The 17889-nt window shown below is 56.9% G+C and overlaps 1 protein-coding gene across 2 annotated transcripts in view; it reads right to left on the reverse strand.

The window, feature by feature from the left end:
- Positions 1-640: 640 nt before the first annotated feature.
- The window catches only part of CD247 (CD247 molecule), a 74082-nt gene continuing 56833 nt past the window's right edge, over positions 641-17889 (reverse strand). The window contains exons 2-8 of one of the 2 annotated variants that reach the window (XM_042924509.1): positions 7494-7597; positions 6462-6518; positions 5873-5953; positions 4658-4693; positions 3805-3861; positions 3094-3135; positions 641-1867 (exon numbers count right to left, since the gene is read on the reverse strand). In XM_042924509.1, the coding sequence (XP_042780443.1) occupies positions 1802-1867; positions 3094-3135; positions 3805-3861; positions 4658-4693; positions 5873-5953; positions 6462-6518; positions 7494-7597 (443 nt within the window). In that variant the 3' untranslated portion in view covers positions 641-1801. The remainder of the gene's footprint in view (positions 1868-3093; positions 3136-3804; positions 3862-4657; positions 4694-5872; positions 5954-6461; positions 6519-7493; positions 7598-17889) is intronic. The other variant, XM_042924510.1, reaches the window with a different exon arrangement.

The raw sequence follows: 17889 nt of genomic DNA on the forward strand, positions 1-17889 counted from the left end.
TACGAGGCCGGATTACAAATTGGATGCCTTCTCTTCAGGAGTTGTTACGCGTTTCACCCGGGGCCCGAGATGCACAGCACTCCTGCCGGAATCCTAGGTGCTCGGGGGGGCTTTTAACAACCACGATCTTGGGTTCTGATCTCAAACACGACCCGATATTAACTGCTAGCTTGATGAGTTGGGGCCTCGCGTACAGCCACTACTTTTAGAGGGAACCTGACGGAAGAAGACCTCTGTCGTCCTCCGGCCCTCCCCGAACCCCACAAGACTGAGGTTTGGGGCAGTGGCATGAGCGGCTGTTTGCAAGTCCCAGACTCTGCTGACTGGCTGCTCGCTGGCCTCCCTCTGCCACCAGCCGGGCACGGAGCCGGAAGCCCTGCACTCCTGCCCCCCCCACCCCCACAGGCCTGGCCCAGCCTGACGCTGCCCACTGGTACTGCACTCAAGGCCTCCAGGCGCGGCCACCGACCCAGATGGAGGCACTCCGGGCCCCCGGGCACGCCCGTGGCCACCTGTGCCCCCCAGGGAGCCACGCTGCTCTCCGGAAGTCAGTTTTGTCCCCTGACAAGGGCACCAGACGGACTGCCCGACGACTAAATTACCGTCACCGGCCGGACTGCCAAAATAAAGCCCGAATACACACATTTTCACCAAAGCGTTTATTATGCGAAAGAGTAAGGCTTCAGCAAACGAGTATAAATTAACACTCAGCAGAGAGGGCTGTCCACTCACAGTCGCGTGCCCCGTAATCACACGGCGATGTTCCCCAGAGTCGCCACGGCCCTCGGGGCAGGGAGGCGGTGTCTCTGCGGGTCTGCGTGGGGCTGAGCCTCCCGCCGAGACCTTCCCGGTGACGTCCGTCTCTCACCTGGGGCACGACGTGAGCGAGGGCCTGGACAGAGTGTGGTCCCTCCCCTTCCCTCGCCCCCACGCTTGCTTGCGTCACACCTGTAAGGGCACCTGCTATGTCCCCTCGGGCCGCTCTGGTCACAACTTGCTTCCCCTCAGAGAGTGTGAGCTCCGCGGGGGCAGGCACAGGCTCGTTGGGTCCCTGAGTGCCTGGGCCATAGACGCTGACCTCTCCGGAGGGAATGTACACTTGACCCAGGAGGGCCCCCTCCTGTGTGCCCCGCACCCCACCCCGTGCCCCCCACGGAGGCTCCATGACCCCCTGCCCCTCCCCACCTCATCCACTGCGGACGTGCCCCGGCTCCCCTCCCATTGTCCCCTCTGCACAGACCTTTCACAGGGATGCACGACAGCCCCTTTGCCCCAGTTACAAGTCACCTTGACATGAAGGCACGGGTTGACAACAGACGCCGGATTTACAGCAGGAGCAAAGCCACTCAAATACGGACAGGACAATAGAGACTATTAGGATATGTGCTAACATTTGAGTTTCCCTGGGGACTTGACAAAACATGGACCGAACGTGGCTGTGAGGAGGGTGCACCCGTCTCCCAGGTGAGAGCCCCGAGCCTCCAGGACGGGGGCCTGTCCACAGTCCCCAACAAGCCAGAAGACCCGAGAGCCTTCGGGGTTCACCACGGGCTCCTCGAGGACGGGGCCGTAGCCCTGGGGGAACGCACTCCCCTGCAGAGCCCAGGGACGACGTTCCGTGCATGATGGTTTGGAAATGGACGTGACCAAATGTTACAACGCGAAGCGTCCTATTCTTAAAAAGGAATACTTGGGTGGTGAAGAAATACGAGTGAACTGGGTTATAAACGCTTTATCCTGTGTCTTTCACAATCTGGGTGTCTTCAGGTCTGGCCTGTGATTGGCGAAATGCCCGGTGCTCTTAGCGAGGGGGCAGGGTCTGCATGTGGAGGGCATCATAGGTGTCCTTGGTGGCCGTGCTGAGCCCCTAGTGAAAGCAAATCAGAAAAGAAAAGTGGGTCAAGAGCTCCGCGTGGGCTCTAGGCTACCTGGAGGCCAACAAGTGGCTTCCAGAGGCCTAGGAACGATCCCCTCGTGCCCCAGGTAGGGGCCTGGCCCCAGAAGGCTACAGAAAAAATATGTTCTATGTCCTGCTAGGAATGACCTGGAAGCAATTCCTTTCCAGCTAAATTCTTACCTTTTTCCCAGCTTCCCGAGCACTGAGCCCTACAGTGTCTGGGGCCCAGAAGAACCTCCTGTTGGACCAAAGAGGAAGGAGAGCCCCCACCCTCCCGAAACACTGAGCTGGAATCAGGGTTTGCTCCAGAGTCTGCTGTCCCTGACACCTGGGCCTCCAGGAAGCCAAGACTTGTCACAAGGAGACAGTGGCTCCCTGACCTCGGCCGTCCCCCCCGAGCCTTGTTCCCAGGCCACCCCACTACAGTTATGTCCTCTGTCCTGGTCCCAGTCCCACTACGACGTCTCTCCCTGGTCCAGAAGACAGATCCAGGAAGCCACACACAGGAAAATTCTAGGGGCCCTTTTGACGTCATTCTGAACTCAGGCAAGCTGGGCAGCCTGAAACCTTGGAGCCCGTCAAGCAAACTGTGAACGGCCCAGGGGAGCCAGAAGTAGCCGAATAAAATCCCCCTGGGGATTATATTTTAGAGAAATAGGTTGGCTCTCCTTCGTTTGCATAATTATTCACACTGATTTGCATAAACCAGACACCTGACTACGACACTTTCTTTTTAAAGTTGCTATTTCTCTCTCTCTTTTTTTTTTTTTGGTCCTTCAATTCTCCCACCCATCCACCCGTCGTATTAGGTCTGAGGGTCCGGGGCACAGGCAAGGCTTCTTGCAAGGGTGTGGGGCAGCGCAGGAAGAGGCAGGAAATTGCTCGTGTGGCGTCCTCAGCCTACATCGACCCTTTGGCAAGACCGCACCGCCTCTGCACAGCTGCCGCTCCTCCGTAGCCAGTGCCCCGGGGGCTCCCGTGGGCACGACCGTGGGAGCCATGCTTCAGTCGCTACATCCCAGCCCTGCCCCAGGGCCCGGCCGGTTCAGGGGCCTCGGGTTCGCCCTGCCCGGCTGATGGCGAGAGCTGGTGCCACCAGCAAGCAGAACGTGGGCGTCTAGCCTCGCCCCTGGTTAGACGGCACCCGGGGACCGAGGGCCCGCAGCGCAGACCAGAGGCTCCGCATCCGCTTTTACCTGGTAGAGGCCATCATGCCCCTTCCCTCTCCGCCGCTGGTTCTGTGGGAGGGAGACAAAAGGGCAGAAAGGCAGAGAGTCAGCAGCGGCCTCCGGCTCAAGGCCTCTACTCTAGGGGCCCCCAGAGAATCAGAGGTGACGGTCTCCCAGCCGGTACCCCTGCCCCTGGGCTAGAAAGGTCCTCAGGCCCGAAGACTAAGGTGAGGATCGTCTCCGATGGGGCCCAGGTTTGCTGTGAGCCATGCAGGCCCTCCCGGACATCGGAGTCCTAGGATCCCGGGCTGCGTGGGGGGCTGGCCACGCTGCTTGTCACCTGGAACAAATGGGCCTCCCTGCCCCTCCCAGAATTCCTGGCTGCTATCCATGCTCGCAGGGAATGGCAAGCAGACAGTGCTCTGAGCTCCGGCTCAGAGCACACCATGGTAATTCCTGATGGCGACAAATCTGACTTGCTCGTACAAAGCGTAGTGTGTCTTAGAACCGGGACTCGGTCCCTGAAAGAACGTCAGCCTTTCCTTAGCATCTTATGTACAGCCAATGCTTCGCCCCTTGGCAACCATCGCAGGGGCTTTTGCAGGTGATAAGGGGAATGTAGGCGAATGGGTGGGAACAGAGGCCTACAGCAGGCACATCTGGAAGCGGAGGAGGAGCTCCTCGGGAGGAGCATCCCCATCCTGACCCAATTCTCGGGGATCAAGAAGCAGCACTCACGTCGCCTTTTATCCCAATCTCACTGTAGGCCTCTGCCATCTTGTCTTTTTGCAGTGCCTGGAAAAGAAGAGGGCACGGGACACCGATTTCACTGCCTTATGCAGAAGACAGTGGGCTCCCCTACAAGAGGATGCCTCTCGACTCCCTACTGGCGGGGAGCTCGCACAATCAAAGCTCCGGTCCTTATTCACATAAGCATCTCCGTCCCCGACCAGCTCCAACCTCACCCTTCTCCTCGGCCCTTTGGACTCTTCTCTGAGCTGCCAGCCCTTTGCACTGAGCTGAGAAGCTCAGGTTAGGTTCAAAGATAAAATGTGGAATCCTAGCCAAAGAACATGAATGTGGACAATGCGAGGGCCCCCCGGAGCCCCCAGGACCACGTATCTGAGCAAGCTGTCTCTTTACACAGCCAGCACCACGGGCTGTGGATCAAGCAATTGCAGGAAGGAAGGAGAGTCAGCTCTCTCTGGTCCGCTTCATGGCAGACCCACATCAACAGTCTGAAAACCACAATCAGATGCACACCCAGAGGGGGAGGTTGACCTTTGGGCAAGAGGCAACGCCCAGGAAGACTCCAGCCTCTAGAAGCAGGAGCCCCTCAGAGGGGCCTGCCACCCTATACTGGTCCAGCCTGACCTGGCCGTCCCCCGGGGCCATCTGCAGGGAACTCCAACGGCCGACTCAGGGGCTGAGGGAGGGAAGGCAAGAGAAGGCTGTTCTGTACACAGCCAGCCGCCACAGGCAGCGAGCAGGTGGGGCATCTGGCATAGGAAGGTCAAGCGGGGCAAAGGCACAGGGCAGGGAGTGATGCCGTCACCAGGAGCCCCCCTCCAGCCTGCCCTCCTGTACTCACATTGTACACGACTTCCGGAGGATTCCTCCTCCTCTGCTGGGAAAGAGAAGGGGAAGGTTAGAGGTGGAGAAGCAGGGACCCAAGGCAGGAGGGTTGCAGCGGCCTCCTTGCACCTCCCCTCCGCACACCCGGGGCCACCTGCCTGCCCGCTCCCCACCAGCTCCCTCCTGCAGCCCTGCCCCCATCTCCCCCAGCCTCACAGCTCTACCTCAGCCTCTGCTTCTTAGGGCACACTGCACACTCCCTTGCACACAGGGTTCACTTCCCCGCATGGCCTCCTTGGCCCAGCCTTGCCCAGGGCAGGCCGCGGGGTCTCGGCTGAGAGCCAGCCTGCGTGCCCCCTTGCAGACATAGTGCCATACGTATCACAAACTTATAAGTGGGATTTCTGGCTGAAAAGGAAAGGTACTGAGTACCTTCATTCGGAGCGGGGCCAGCCACTGCTCAGTGAGGGAGCACTGCTCACCCCTCCGTCTCCACCCCTCCTCACCCCTCCTAGTCCAGGGAAGAGGAGAGCTGAGGCTGGAAGGCAGGGGCCAAGGAAACTGCCAGGGTCTCCTCTCCTCCCCGCCCGTCCGCTCTAGCAACGGCAGGCCCAGCACAGGGCTCAGACACAGGGGGCTGGGTAGACAGGTGTGACCAGAGACAACAAGGGAGGGCCACCCTAAAACCTGGGCAGCGGGCCTTTGGGCTGAGCCCTGCTTTTAAGAGGGCCCTCGCCTAGCCTTATCCAGCCTCCTGTCCCCACAGATTGTGGAGCTCACAGCCAAGAGAACAGAGCCCCTAGGAGCCTGGAGCCCCACCACGCTCCAAGGGGTAACTGGGACCCAGAATTCCTTGTCCAGTGGCCTCGGGCCCTTCCCGTATGGCCCTCTTCACCAGATCTGTTCCTTTGGGGGGCAGATGGCCCCACTGTGTGTGCATCTCAGGGTGGACAAGAAGTTTAAGGGCAAGCGGGTGGACCTTGGATACAAGGGTGTCACATTCACCTACAGGAGGTCCCTTGCGATGCAGAATGGAGCCCCGGGGGGGGGGGGGGGGGAAGGAAGAGAAGGGCATGGAAGCAATGGCTCCACCTGTGCTAGTGCCCTAGGGCCCTTGCGGGATAGGATGGAGTGGGGGTGAGGGGGCAAGAGCGCGCAGGCACCGAGGAGCTCTCTCCTTGCGGCCGCTGACACCCACACTGGCACACACAGCAGAGACAGGAATGCCTACCTGTTTTCCTCCCATCTCAGGATCCAGGCCTCGTCTCTTATCCAAAACTTCATACTCCTGTCTTCCTCCCAGATTGAGCTCCTAGAACCGACGGGAAAGGCTCAGGGACTGGAAAGACACCCTCTTGAGGGCTGGGCCGGCGGGACTGGGAGTTCCCTCTGGGCGTGGCTCTCAAGGAAAGGAGCAGGCCTGGGGCTGGGGTGGAAGCTGGTCCGGCCGGGCACCCGCATCTCAGAGAACGGACGTGCGTTCGTTCCCCCTGACTCTGTGTGTGTGTGTGTGTGTAAATAGATTCAACCCAAGTCCCGTTGCCCCAGGAGAGTGAAACCTCCTCCTCCCTGCGGCCTGAAGACCCACTGACGTCCCCGCCCACCCGCCTCGGGGCCCCTGCAACCTGCGGGTGGGAGGGGCTCACCGGCCAGCGCGCCCTAAGCAGGGCCTTGTGGACGCGGCGGGTACGATTACGGTCCCCGTGTTCCCGGGCCCTAGGGAGGCTCGACAACCCGCCAGCCTGCAGCCCGGACCCTGCCGCGGTCCCCTGGGGGGGGGGGGGGGGGGGCGGGGAGGGGCGACGGGAGGGCAGACTTACGTTGTAGAGCTGGTTGGCGCCCTGCTGGCTCGCGGGGGCGGCCGCGCTCCTGCCGAACTGGAAGAGGGGGCGGCGAGGTTAGAGCGCTGGGTCCGCCGGGGACGCGTGCGGCCACCGCGCTGGTCCCCCCACCCGGGCGGCGGCGCTGCCCTCGCCACCGCCCCCCCACCCCCCGCCCCCCGGTGCCTCGGAGATCAACTCCAAGGTGGACGGAGGCTGCGCACGGTCGCGACTCCCATCGTGACCTCAGGCGTCCCTGCTTGGCGCTAGCTTAGTGTCCTTGCGGACCTGCCCCGAGGCACACACGACCTCGCTCTCGGCTCAGTTCTCTCCGCTGGGGCGCAGATCTTAACAGATCTCACAGATCCTACAGACAGCATTGGAAACCACCCGAGAGATCATCTAGGACAGCGCTGTTCCAACTTTCAAACAGAAAATTAATAAGACTGTTCCTCAGATAGCATCTTTTGCCCAAATCGACAATCCAAAAGAGCAGAAGGCTGGGGGGACCCAAGTGATAACAAGGACCCAGCCTCCTTCCACCCTCTGCTGGCACCGCGGCGTCCCCCAGCCCCAGCCCCAGCCCCACCCCAGCCCTTCCAAGAAATCCAGACTCTGCAAGGCACCCGCTGAAACCCGAGCTCTGGGCTCACCCTCGCACTTCCTGACACGGAACCTGAGGTTTCCAGAGACAGGCTGGCGGGGCCTCAGTCAGCAGCAGGACAACAGGACCTGGGGAGGGGCCGTAGGTCCCCACCTCCCGCTCTTAGTTCCCTAAAGCCCCTTTTCTGCCAGCAGTACCGCTGCCCTGGCACGCTGGGATGTCTACACGTTTGTATGGTTCCTCGCGAAGACCCCGGCATCAGGCTGTCCCTTCCACTCTGTCAGGCTCAGTGGGACACCAGCCCACCCAAGGGGCACGCTTGGCTGGTCCCTGCTCCGCCGGGGGACGCCGTGCTCCGGGCCCCGCCCATGCTTGAGACTTTGCAAGTAGGGGAGCCCACACCTGCTCCCAGAGTCCACGGTACCCACCTTTGCTCTCAGGAACAGGGCAGTGATGATGACGCCATAGATGAAAAGGATTCCGTCCACCAGGTAGCACAGTTTGGGATCCAGCAGGCCAAAACTCTGTGCCTCTGTGCCAAGAGATGAGACTGATCAGCCAGGCCCAGGGTGACAGGACACGTCCCCACCGTCCTAGGGTGGCCCCATAACTGACTGGCCAGGGAAACCATGACAAGGGGGGCTGAATCCATTCCCCACACCCCATCCGACCACAGCTTCTCCCCCATACCCTTGGACCAGCACCAAGGGAAAAACCCAGCCCCCCCCCAACAGCCAGACGTGACACCTGGTGGGGTCACAGATCCTGGGGAAGACCGAAGGGAAGCAGAAACCAGGCGGGGGAGTGAAGCTGTCCAGTGGACGCAGGACTGCTGCCTCAGGCCCGCTGCAGCCCAGCCGTGTGTGAGCGCCCAAATGAACCATGCACTCTGGAAGCCTCTGCAATTGGATGCCCACGTCTGGATGAATGGCACCACCTGAGTCAGGTGTGCGGCTCCCTAAGGCCTACCCACAGGGAGAGAACGGGACTGACGTTCGGATGAGATCATCCATCAGGACTGTGGGAACCGGGGTTAACTCCCCCTTCCTGACTCTGCTTCCTCGGTACGGGGCACTGAGCAGTCTCCCACTCAGGGCAGTGGGGTCTGCGGCTGGGCCTCCCTCCCCTGGGCCCCAAGGAGTCTCCTAAGCAGTAGACAAAGTTACATTTGGTGAGCCACCCCCCCCCCCCAGCCTGAACCCGGCAGTCTCACTACTCACCAGTCCCAGCCCCATGGCCTCAGCTTTGTCTGTCCCTGTCCCTGAACCCCTTCCCTTCCCCACACACTTACAGTTCCGGGGTCACACCTTGCTCCTCCGGACCATTTGCCTCTGTGCCTTTGCATGCACTGTTCCCTCTACATATCCTCTCCCTCTGTCTCCCTGCGGCTCTGCCATCTGGTAGAATCGGATGCACCCTACAAAATGTAGCTCAGAAATCCATCTAGCCTGTCCTACCCCAAACTGCCTGTGAGCCGCTAATCCTCGCTGCCATATCAACCTTTGTCCATTTAGTTGGCGCTGGTATTTTAATATTTTTTTAAGTGTTTATTTATTTTGAGAGAGAGAGAGACAGAGTGCGAGTGGGGGAGGGGCAGAGAGAGAGGGAGACACAGAATCCGAAGCAGGTTCCAGGCTCTGAGCTGTCAGCACAGAACCCGGTGCAGGGCTCAAACCCACCAGCCCGGAGCTCATTGCCCTGAGTCGAAAGTCGGACGCTCAACCGACTAAGCCACCCAGGCGCCCCTTACGCTGGCATTTTAGGGCAACGGGGTTGGAGAAGGAGATATAGTAAATGTCTTGGCTAAATAAAAGCAATTTTATTTCAAAGCTCGCTGCACCGTGAGACCTGGGTTTCAGACCGTACTTCCTGCCAGGTATTTGCAGCGACTCCGCCCGCTACCTGTCTCCGCCCCTGCCAGCTAAGCTCCGCCCACAGTGGCGGCTTCTCCCAAGGTCGGAGTGCCCTCTGGTGGCCGCCGGCAGCCCCCTGGTCGGGGCTGTGGGAGCGGATACCCTGCCCTTGAGCGCTGGCTTGCCCTTACCAGTGGGGTGACTTGCGGCACGTTAGTCACCCTTTCAGCCGCCTCTTCTGTTAAACAGGGTGAAAATGCTAACATTTCTTTAATGTTTACCATGTGCCAGGCACCCCTTTAACGGAATAACTTGTCAGAACCTCCCAACAGCACGACGCAGAAACACACACAGAACTTCAGGTTTGCCCAGCAGCACACACACAGCGCGAGAGGCGGCCGGGACTGTGCTGCTCTGCGCCCTCCTCCCCTGGGTCCGGCCCTGCCCACCTTTCTCCTGGAGCGATGTTTGGGCTTCTCCCGCGTGCTGTGTGACTCAGGGCGGCGGCAGGGTTCCTCCCCTCCCCTCCCCTCCCCTCCCCTCCCCTCCCCGGATCCTCAAGCCTGCGACTCCCGCCCGAATTCAAGACCCCCTCTGGGCCCCAGGCAGCTGATCTCTTTGTAAACTTCCCTTCCCACAGCCCCTGCTCAGAAACTACTGGTGACCCGGTCACTCAGAACTAAGTCCAAACTCCTCATCAGGCCGGGCTCAGGCCCGATCCGGGCCCAGCTCCCCGACACCCTCCCCACGCTGCCTCTCCTGCTCCGGTGGGAAACATACTGCTCTTCCTTGGGCTCACCAGTCCTTTCCTCCCCACCTGCCTTTCCTCTTCCCGCCTGCCGGGCCCAACACGCCCCCTCCACTCGGCGTGACATGGGGCTCCTATCCCCCCACCTTCGCCCCTGGCCACTCAATGGCTGATTCTGCACCCGAAATTCTGCACCGGATGGAGGTGCAAGAGCCTGCCTCCCACAAAGCGCTCCCCCCCCCCCCACCCCCACGTAACTTGTCGGGTTCTGAGAGTCCCCTCCACCAAGCCTCTACCCTGGACATTGGAGCACAGAGTAGACGTTCATTAGATAGCTTGGGCTTTTCAGGGAAGATGAGGGGGTCCACCCACGGTTGGCCTGCCCGCTGGCCCCCGGGGCAGGGCCAGAAGTCCCCTGCTGACCACAGGTAGGCGGCTGAAACCCTCTAGGAGGTAAGCCAGCCCCCAGCAAAGACCACCAACGCCGGGGGTGATTTTTTTCCTTTGGGGACTGGAGACGAGGTGTCGGCGGCAATTTATGGGGGCGGCTGAGACTCAGAAAAAGGGCTGGGAGAAAAATCGCTCAGCTGCCTGTCACATAAAATGAGGACAGAAAAATGACTGGACAGTAAATTTAGAACAAATGAGAAGAAATATTTCTTCCTGTTGTGTAGAGCCAGCGCAGTGGGGGAGGGGACTTGGTTGCCTCCCCCAGAGATAAGTAACAGGGACAGGTTTTCTCTCTTTCTTCCTTTCTTTCTAAAGAGCAGCGTGATTTTATGGCCGGTGACAAGTATGCTGTGTGTGGTTTGGTCAAGGAGAGGATATTGACCGCAACACGTTTCCCGGGGAAGGATCTTCCTCCACCCAGTCGAGCTGTGCCTGTGCTGGGAGCAGCGGAGCCTGGAAACTTCCCCAAAGGGACCCAGGACCTAACTCGATTATGTAACTGATCAAATATTTCTTGGGCATCTGCTCAGTGCCAGAGGATGTTGAAATAGAAGGGGCCCCGGGTGGGGTGTCAGACAGATTCTCGCCCTCCCCTTGCCACAAAGCAGCTGTGTGGTCTCGGGCAAGCCGCCTCACCTCTCTGGGCCTCAGCTTCTTCATCTGCAAAATGGTGGGTAATCACCTCTACCCTGAGGGTGTGGTGAAAACAAAGGGAAAAAAACGTGTTGGGAGGTGTTCTTGTAAATCTCCTCCATAAGGACAATGATGTCTGACATCGGGATGAGGCCTTCTGAGTTCCTGCCCTCATGGGGCTCATGGCTACAGCTTAGGGGGGCTTCCCTCGAACAGCACGTAGTTTTCCGGGATGCCAACCCAAAAGCATGAAGCAGAGATACTTCCTGCTTCCTGCTTCCGGTTTCTTCCCTGCACCCTCACCCCCAAGGCAGAGCTCCGGGCGGCCTCATTTCCTGATCCATTAGCGAGCATTCTGCAACCCGAATCCCATTCAGTCCCGGAGGGAGGGAGGTTTAACAAGCTCTAAGGTGGCAGCTTTCCTGTACGACAGGAATTGTTTTATCGCAGTTCCTGCCCTCTGCCCCAGTAACAAGACCTGTCTCATCAGGTGATAGTGAGGGTTAAATAAGCTATTTATTACGGGGTGCTGGGCCCAGCACGTAATAATAACATGTCTGCTATTATTGTCGCTGACTTTTTCCCCCCCCAAACCACCACCAACACATTTTTTTTTTTTTTTTTGGAGAGAGAGAAAGGGTCAAATAGTATCAGGAACGTTTAACCTGGGTGGGATGAGAGGGGCTCCTGGGTGGCTCAGTTGGTTGAGCGTCTGACTCTTGATTTGGGCTCAGGTCCTGATCTCAGGATGGTGAGGTCCACCCCCAATGTGGAGATGGCTTAAGATTCTCTCTCTCTCTCTCCCCCTCTCCCTCTGCCCTTCCCCAACCCCTCTCAAAAAAAAAAAAAAATTTTTTTTTTTAAATAAGTAAATTGCATAAAATTGTTTCAACTGGGTAGGACGAGAGACACTGGCGCCCCTAACTTCCGGGTGTTCACAGCCAGACAGCGAACCAGATCCTGCACAGGGGGCCGTCACCATTGAACCAGTGGGCATTTGATGAGGGGGCTGCCTTCTGAGCAGTCACGTGATTTCCCACTCAGAAAATGCTGCCTTCCCATCTGAGGAGTAGGGTTGAAGAAAACAAAGGCAAGCTAACAATAGCCTCCCAGCACAGCCTAGGGGTGACGGTGGCCAGCCAGGGAAAGGGGACAAGCCCTATTTGCAAAGTGGGAGAACACGGCGTCTGGCCAGGCTGCAGGACGAGAGCTCTGGGGATGGGCTCTGACCCCATGAGCCTTCATCTGTCCAACCTGGACCCCCACGGGCCATTCCGTGCACAGGGCACACTCAGCTAATCTGGAAAAGAAGGGGGTTCGGCCCCAATTCCCTTCCCCGCTCCACCTTCCCCAGGCCTAGCAGGTGACCCCATCCACACGTCCCCACCACGCCAGAGCCCTGCATCTGGACACAGAGCAAACATGGAGATTGAAGTCCAGGTGGGCCGGAGCACGTCCAGGTGTCGTAGGGCTGGAGGCGTCAGGCAGGTGCTCCCAGATGGAGTTCCAGGTCCTCCGAGAGGGGGGTATTTTAAGTGGTTCTATTTACTCCAGGACAGAGCATAACCTGATGACCCCTGCCCAGCAGAGCAAGCTGGAGCCTGGGAAGAGCTGGCCCTCTGCACCCAGGCACGTGCAGTACTGGATATGGGATTGGAACACGGGGGAAAAGAGGAGAAGCCTGGCGCACAGCCTGCCCTTGTCCGCGGTCGTGAGGTCACTGCCCGGCCTGCTCACCGCAATCCCCATCACAGACTTGATACAGCTCAGGATGGCCAGGGCCTGGCTGAACTGGGACCCTGGACTCTGGTCACTTCCCAGCCCCCTGCCATCACACTGTCAGCCACCAGGCAGGCATCGATGAGGTGGGCCAGCAGGTTACTGTCCCGTATGAGAACCCTATCTCCCAGCAAGTGAGGGAGCGAGCAGAGAATCCCAGCAGCCCCTCCTCTTTGAAAATCTCAGTGGCGCTCAGCACTCGGCTGGACCTGGCCTCCTGGCCCACAGACCAGACCATGGACGCATGGAGATGACCCGTAGCGGGCGGCCAATACGTGGGACAGCGCCCGATCATCATCCCTAGGAGTTCTCCTTCTCTTCAGACAGGCCTTGTCGGAAACCTGCCTGATCTCATGTGCACACAGACAATGCACCCTGAGCCCTGGCCTCAGGCCCCGGCCCTCCCCCCACCCCCGCCCCCTCCCCCCACTGCAACTTCCTGCTCTGAAGCCCCCCACGGTGCCACCCGGATTACTCTGACTTTGACTTTAAGCATAATAAACTGAAGCTTTCCGGCCTGGGCCTGCCATGTGGCCCAGGACCTGGAACAGGTGAGACGCCCAGAGGAGACGCCATGACAACCAGTGACGGATCCCAGCATATCTACGCCTACGGTTCACTGCATCTAAAAGTGTCATGAGTCTCAGTGAGAGTGAGCCTCCATACACCTCTTTGTCTCTATAGAAGTCCCGAGTTCGAGAAGTTTCTCGACACGGACCATTAACAGAAGACTCCGGGGCCCCAGAGGGCACCCGAGGGAGGCACCTGCCCTTACAGAGTCTAATTGCTTTGGGTGAGGTGTATTGAACTGTACTGTTTGTCTCCCAGCCAGACTGGGAGCAGCTGAGAACAGGGAACACAGGTGTCCATCTACCCGGGCCTGCCGTTCCTGGAAGCTAGTTTAACACACTAGCCCGTCTCCACCTCCAGCCAGGCTCCTCCCCCAAAACACCCTGTTGGGGGAGCAGGGCGACCCCCCGGCTCCCTCAAAGCCAACTGGTAAGATGCCTTGCATCTGAAGCCCGATTTGTACTTCTAAAATTACTTCCTGTGCCTGATCGAGCTCGAGTCTATGAGAGCCCAGAAGGTGGGCGGGGGTCTATTATTGGGCCCAGTGCAACGTGGGGCAATAAACTGAGACCAGAGAAGTAAAGTAACTTCCTCAAGGCCACCAGCAGGCTAGTGGCAGAGCTGGATGAGACCACTGGGTCTCCTGACGCCAGGCGCTTTTCTCGCCTCTCTGCCTCGGGTGCGCCTCACCGGTGGGTGCAGGACCGAGTTTTCACCCAGCTCTGAATTCACCGCCCTTACTGTTCGCCGGGTTCTGACGTGCCGTCCCAGCAGCGTGGGAGCCTTTCCTGTGTCCCCCGTCCAACAAGCCCTGGAAAGCACAGGTGATACCTTTTGGTTTCACTTGCCCATTTTCCCTCCTCATCCGGCACAGCATAGGCCGTAGAGCCAGAAAGACTACGATTCAGTCTTAGTCTTTGAATCTGCCTCTTACTGGCTTTGTGTTTGGGGGAACGGCTTTCTTAACCTCTCTGAGTTTTGCTTACCCCGTCTGCCAAAGGGGTTTAACAAGACCGACCTCACAGGGCAGTTATGCAGATGCGCTGAGCTAACAGGGCCCAGGGAAGTGCCCGGCCCAGTGCCACACGCTCAGCTACGGGCTCAGGTGGCCCTTCTTCGCCACCACAGCAGCAGCGGGCATCCCACTTCTCGCTCTCGCGTGCCAAGGTTGGGGACAGAACCTGGTCCGCTCCCCAGCTCGGGATGGAGATGCCCACCTTCCGCGGGTCTGAGGATAAGATCGGACGACGCATGGGCATCGGTGCGACGTGCCCGGGACACCGGGAGCTCCGGTGCGGAGGCTCTGATCGCTCCCGGCTTCACGAAAGGGTACCAAGGGAGCTTGCGTTTGCACTCAGCGTACCGCTTAGAGAACTCTTCGCCCTCGCATGATCTGATTTGATCCTCAGACCAACTCTTCATGAGATGGGCAGAATTACCGCCGACTCTGTTTTGCGGACAAGGAGATGAAAGCCCAGAAAGTTCGCTCAGCACAGAAGTTCCCAAGAGCATCTGCTGCTCGTTCCCTGGTCTTTCCCCTTTCTCCCGGTGCTTCCGGAGTTCCCGCTCTCCAGAGAGCCTCCCGCCTTTTGTAGGCATTTCTTCTCTGACACCTTCAGCCTCTGCTTGGATACCCTGGGTGACAGGGAGCTCACCACTCATCAATCGCTGGTGGAGAGCTCTGATTTTCAGAGTTGTTAAAAAACAGCCTTGGGCCTAGTTCTGCCCTCAGAAGCACAAAGAACACAAAGTCTCCCCGTTCTATAACGCCCTTTAAAATCTCTCCCGTGTCTAGCTGGTCTCGCCCTTAATAGGAAGCACTTAGGTATCACAGCAAGAATAAATCCTTTGAAGGTGGAGAACTTGAGTCCGGGTCGTGGCTCCAGCACTTAAGCAGCTATGTGACTATGGAATAATTGCAGAGCTCTCTCACAGGGTATGTGACATTTAAATGCATTTAAATACATTTAAGCTCCCCGGATACAGGCGCTAACGGCATCATAAAGCCCACAGTTCTGGGAGGACCAGCCGGATCCCAAGCCCCCTGACCACGTTTTGCAGCCCCAAACTTGAGCCCAGGGTCGGGCTGCTGCCCAGCCCCACCCCCAGGCAAAGACACAACTGGTGATGACATCGCAGGCTAAAAATTTAGAAAACAGGAAGTCATGTGTTTTCAGGAAGGCAGAGTGGCAGCAGTCCCGGGGTGCCTGTGTGGGGTGTGATGCCCGGCTCGTGGACCCAGACCTCCCCTGCCAGGGGGTTTGCTCCCTTTCACCGAACAACTTTCACTGCGGCAGGAAAGATAGACACCTGGGTCATGACGATAAACATCAGGTGAAGCATATGTGGGTTTTCTCATTCGGTCCTTACAGCGACTGTGAGAGTACAGCTGGGGGAACTGAGGCTCAGAGAGGTTCATAACGTGCCAAAGGTCTAGATCCAGGGTCGAGCTCAGGCCTGTCTGGATCTCCAGATACTATCTGGTCCAGAATCCTAACCACCCTTTGGCTCTAAGCTTGGACAACTCACTGGCCCTCGGGGCTGGGGAGAGGGGTTCCTCTCCAGGCTGAGAATGGCCAGACTCCTTCTCTGAGGATCACGCCACATTAGCAGATGTGTTGATGTGTTTCTAAGTCTACCCTTGGCCTTCGTTTGAGGGGGCAGGAGGCTGGGAGGCCTAGAGGATTAACAGGGACGGAAGGCTTGCTACCAAAGTGAGGCTACTCTGGGCCTCTAGAGGCTGACGCACCTGGAGACAGCCGTGACCTAGAGAACGAGTCTGCGTAACGTGGTACCGTATAATTTCTTGCTACTCTGACTTGCCACGGCCTCCTCGACCTCCCCTCCTCAAATGTTGGATTTCAAACGCTCGTGTTTCATTGTAAAGCTAAATGTCTGGTCATAGCTACGCACAAATCATATATTCCCATAGACACGGATTCCACAGCAAAGGGGAAGAAAGGTGTTGGGTTTCTTAAAGGTAACAGGATTATGGAAGAATACTTGCTTTCGCGTATCATCGTTTCCACGAAGTTTGTTCTGATTCTGTGCAATCATTTTTAAAAATTTTCCTATGATCACTTTTCTTCTTATTTTCAAGTAAATCGACTCGTTATAAAAGTGCAGGAAAGTACCAAATAATCAAAGTCGCCCATAATACCACATTCAAACACAGCCACTATTAACCTGACGGCAGATTGCCTTCCAAAGTGTTTGTTATTTATAAATTATAATTATTCTATGTGAAATTGTTTTCCCTGAAAAAAAAAATCTGTCGTTTCCTGTTAGCATTATAATTTAACATTATATTTTCATGTTATGCCAGTTATCTATATCCCATGTTTCATGTTATTTCATAGGCTTCCTGAATATCCTTTCTAATGGTTGTGTAATAATTCTTCTGCTATTTATTTACCATTTCCCCATTGAAGGTCGTTTAGTTTCCAATTTTTCACCATTGTAAATAACTCCGTGATGAACAGCTTCATTCCTCAAGCTTTCCACAGGCTTAGAATTCAATCAATAATACTTTGAAAAATGAAAGCTAAGACAACTAGTCCGAAAGAAATATCCGCAACAGATATAAATAGGCGATTCTCAGAGGAGGAAAAACAAGTTGCTTATAAACATTATAAAGAGACTCTTAATCTCACTGCTGGTTACTACTGAAAGTACAAAATGAGAGAGAGAGACGGATCCTATTTTTCACGGATAGTCAGAAGGCCTCAGCTGTGAAGCTATGTGAAGGAAGGGCACCCCTGACGGAGGGAGAGCAGAAGCAAAGGTCCTGTGGTGGGTCCAGGCCTGGTGTATCTGAACAGCAAGGAGATAGATGTGGCCAGGGTGGCATGAGAGACAGAGAGTGCTAGAAGATGAAGGTTAGAGGGTAAGAGGGTGGGGCGGGGGTGGGGGGTGGGAGTGGGGATTAGTGAGAAACTTCTCAGCCAGTAGATTTTTCTCTGAACGAGAGTGGGAGCAATTGTAGGGCTTTCTCTCTTTTTATAACAAATACACATTATTTTTGGAATTTCAAGAATGTGAATACAATTTAACAGACAAAAGCAGTCAATTGGAATAAACTTGGTTCATGGTTGCCCTGGGGGGGGGGGGGCAGGTTGCCTGGAGATGCCCAGGCAAGCTGCAGGCCAGGCCTAAAATCCAGGCTAGGCCGCCAGGATGCCGACTGCCCTGTGAAGATCATCCACAAGTGGTGTAAGTTCATCTGAAAGTAGTAATCTTTATCTCTTCCTGCCCTTGCCCCATAAACCAAGCTATGGTTTCCACACAGAAAGGGGTGTATTTCTACTGAGAGGATCCAAATCCCTTCATTCTTGTGCTTTTTCATCGTTCAGTAACATGCCTTCAGCACCCAACTCTTTGTTATGGGCTGAATTGTGTCCCCGCCAAAATTCCTGTGTTGAAGGCCTTGGGACCTCAGGATGTGACTGTGTTTGGAGAAAGGCCTTAACAGAGGTGATCTGGCTAAAATGATGACCTCGGGTGGACCCTAAGCCCACGTGACTGGTTGATCCGGGCACGTCTTATTTGCTCCATTTTGCAGATGAAGCCACTGAAGGTCAGGGAGGTGAAGTGACTCTCCCGAGGTCCCGAGTCGCGTATCAGCAGAGCCTGGATGAGAGGCCAGGCCTTTGTTTGTCCGCACGCGGCACACAGCCCTCACATTATGCTCTCGAACATTAACACGATTTAAAAGAAATCCACTCTATCACATCCCCTTGTGTCAAAATTCCAGGCATGATTTTGCCATTTCTCTGAGACTTGAATTTATTC

This window comes from Panthera leo, chromosome F3 (genome assembly GCF_018350215.1).
Source record: "Panthera leo isolate Ple1 chromosome F3, P.leo_Ple1_pat1.1, whole genome shotgun sequence".
Taxonomy (NCBI): domain Eukaryota; kingdom Metazoa; phylum Chordata; class Mammalia; order Carnivora; family Felidae; genus Panthera; species Panthera leo.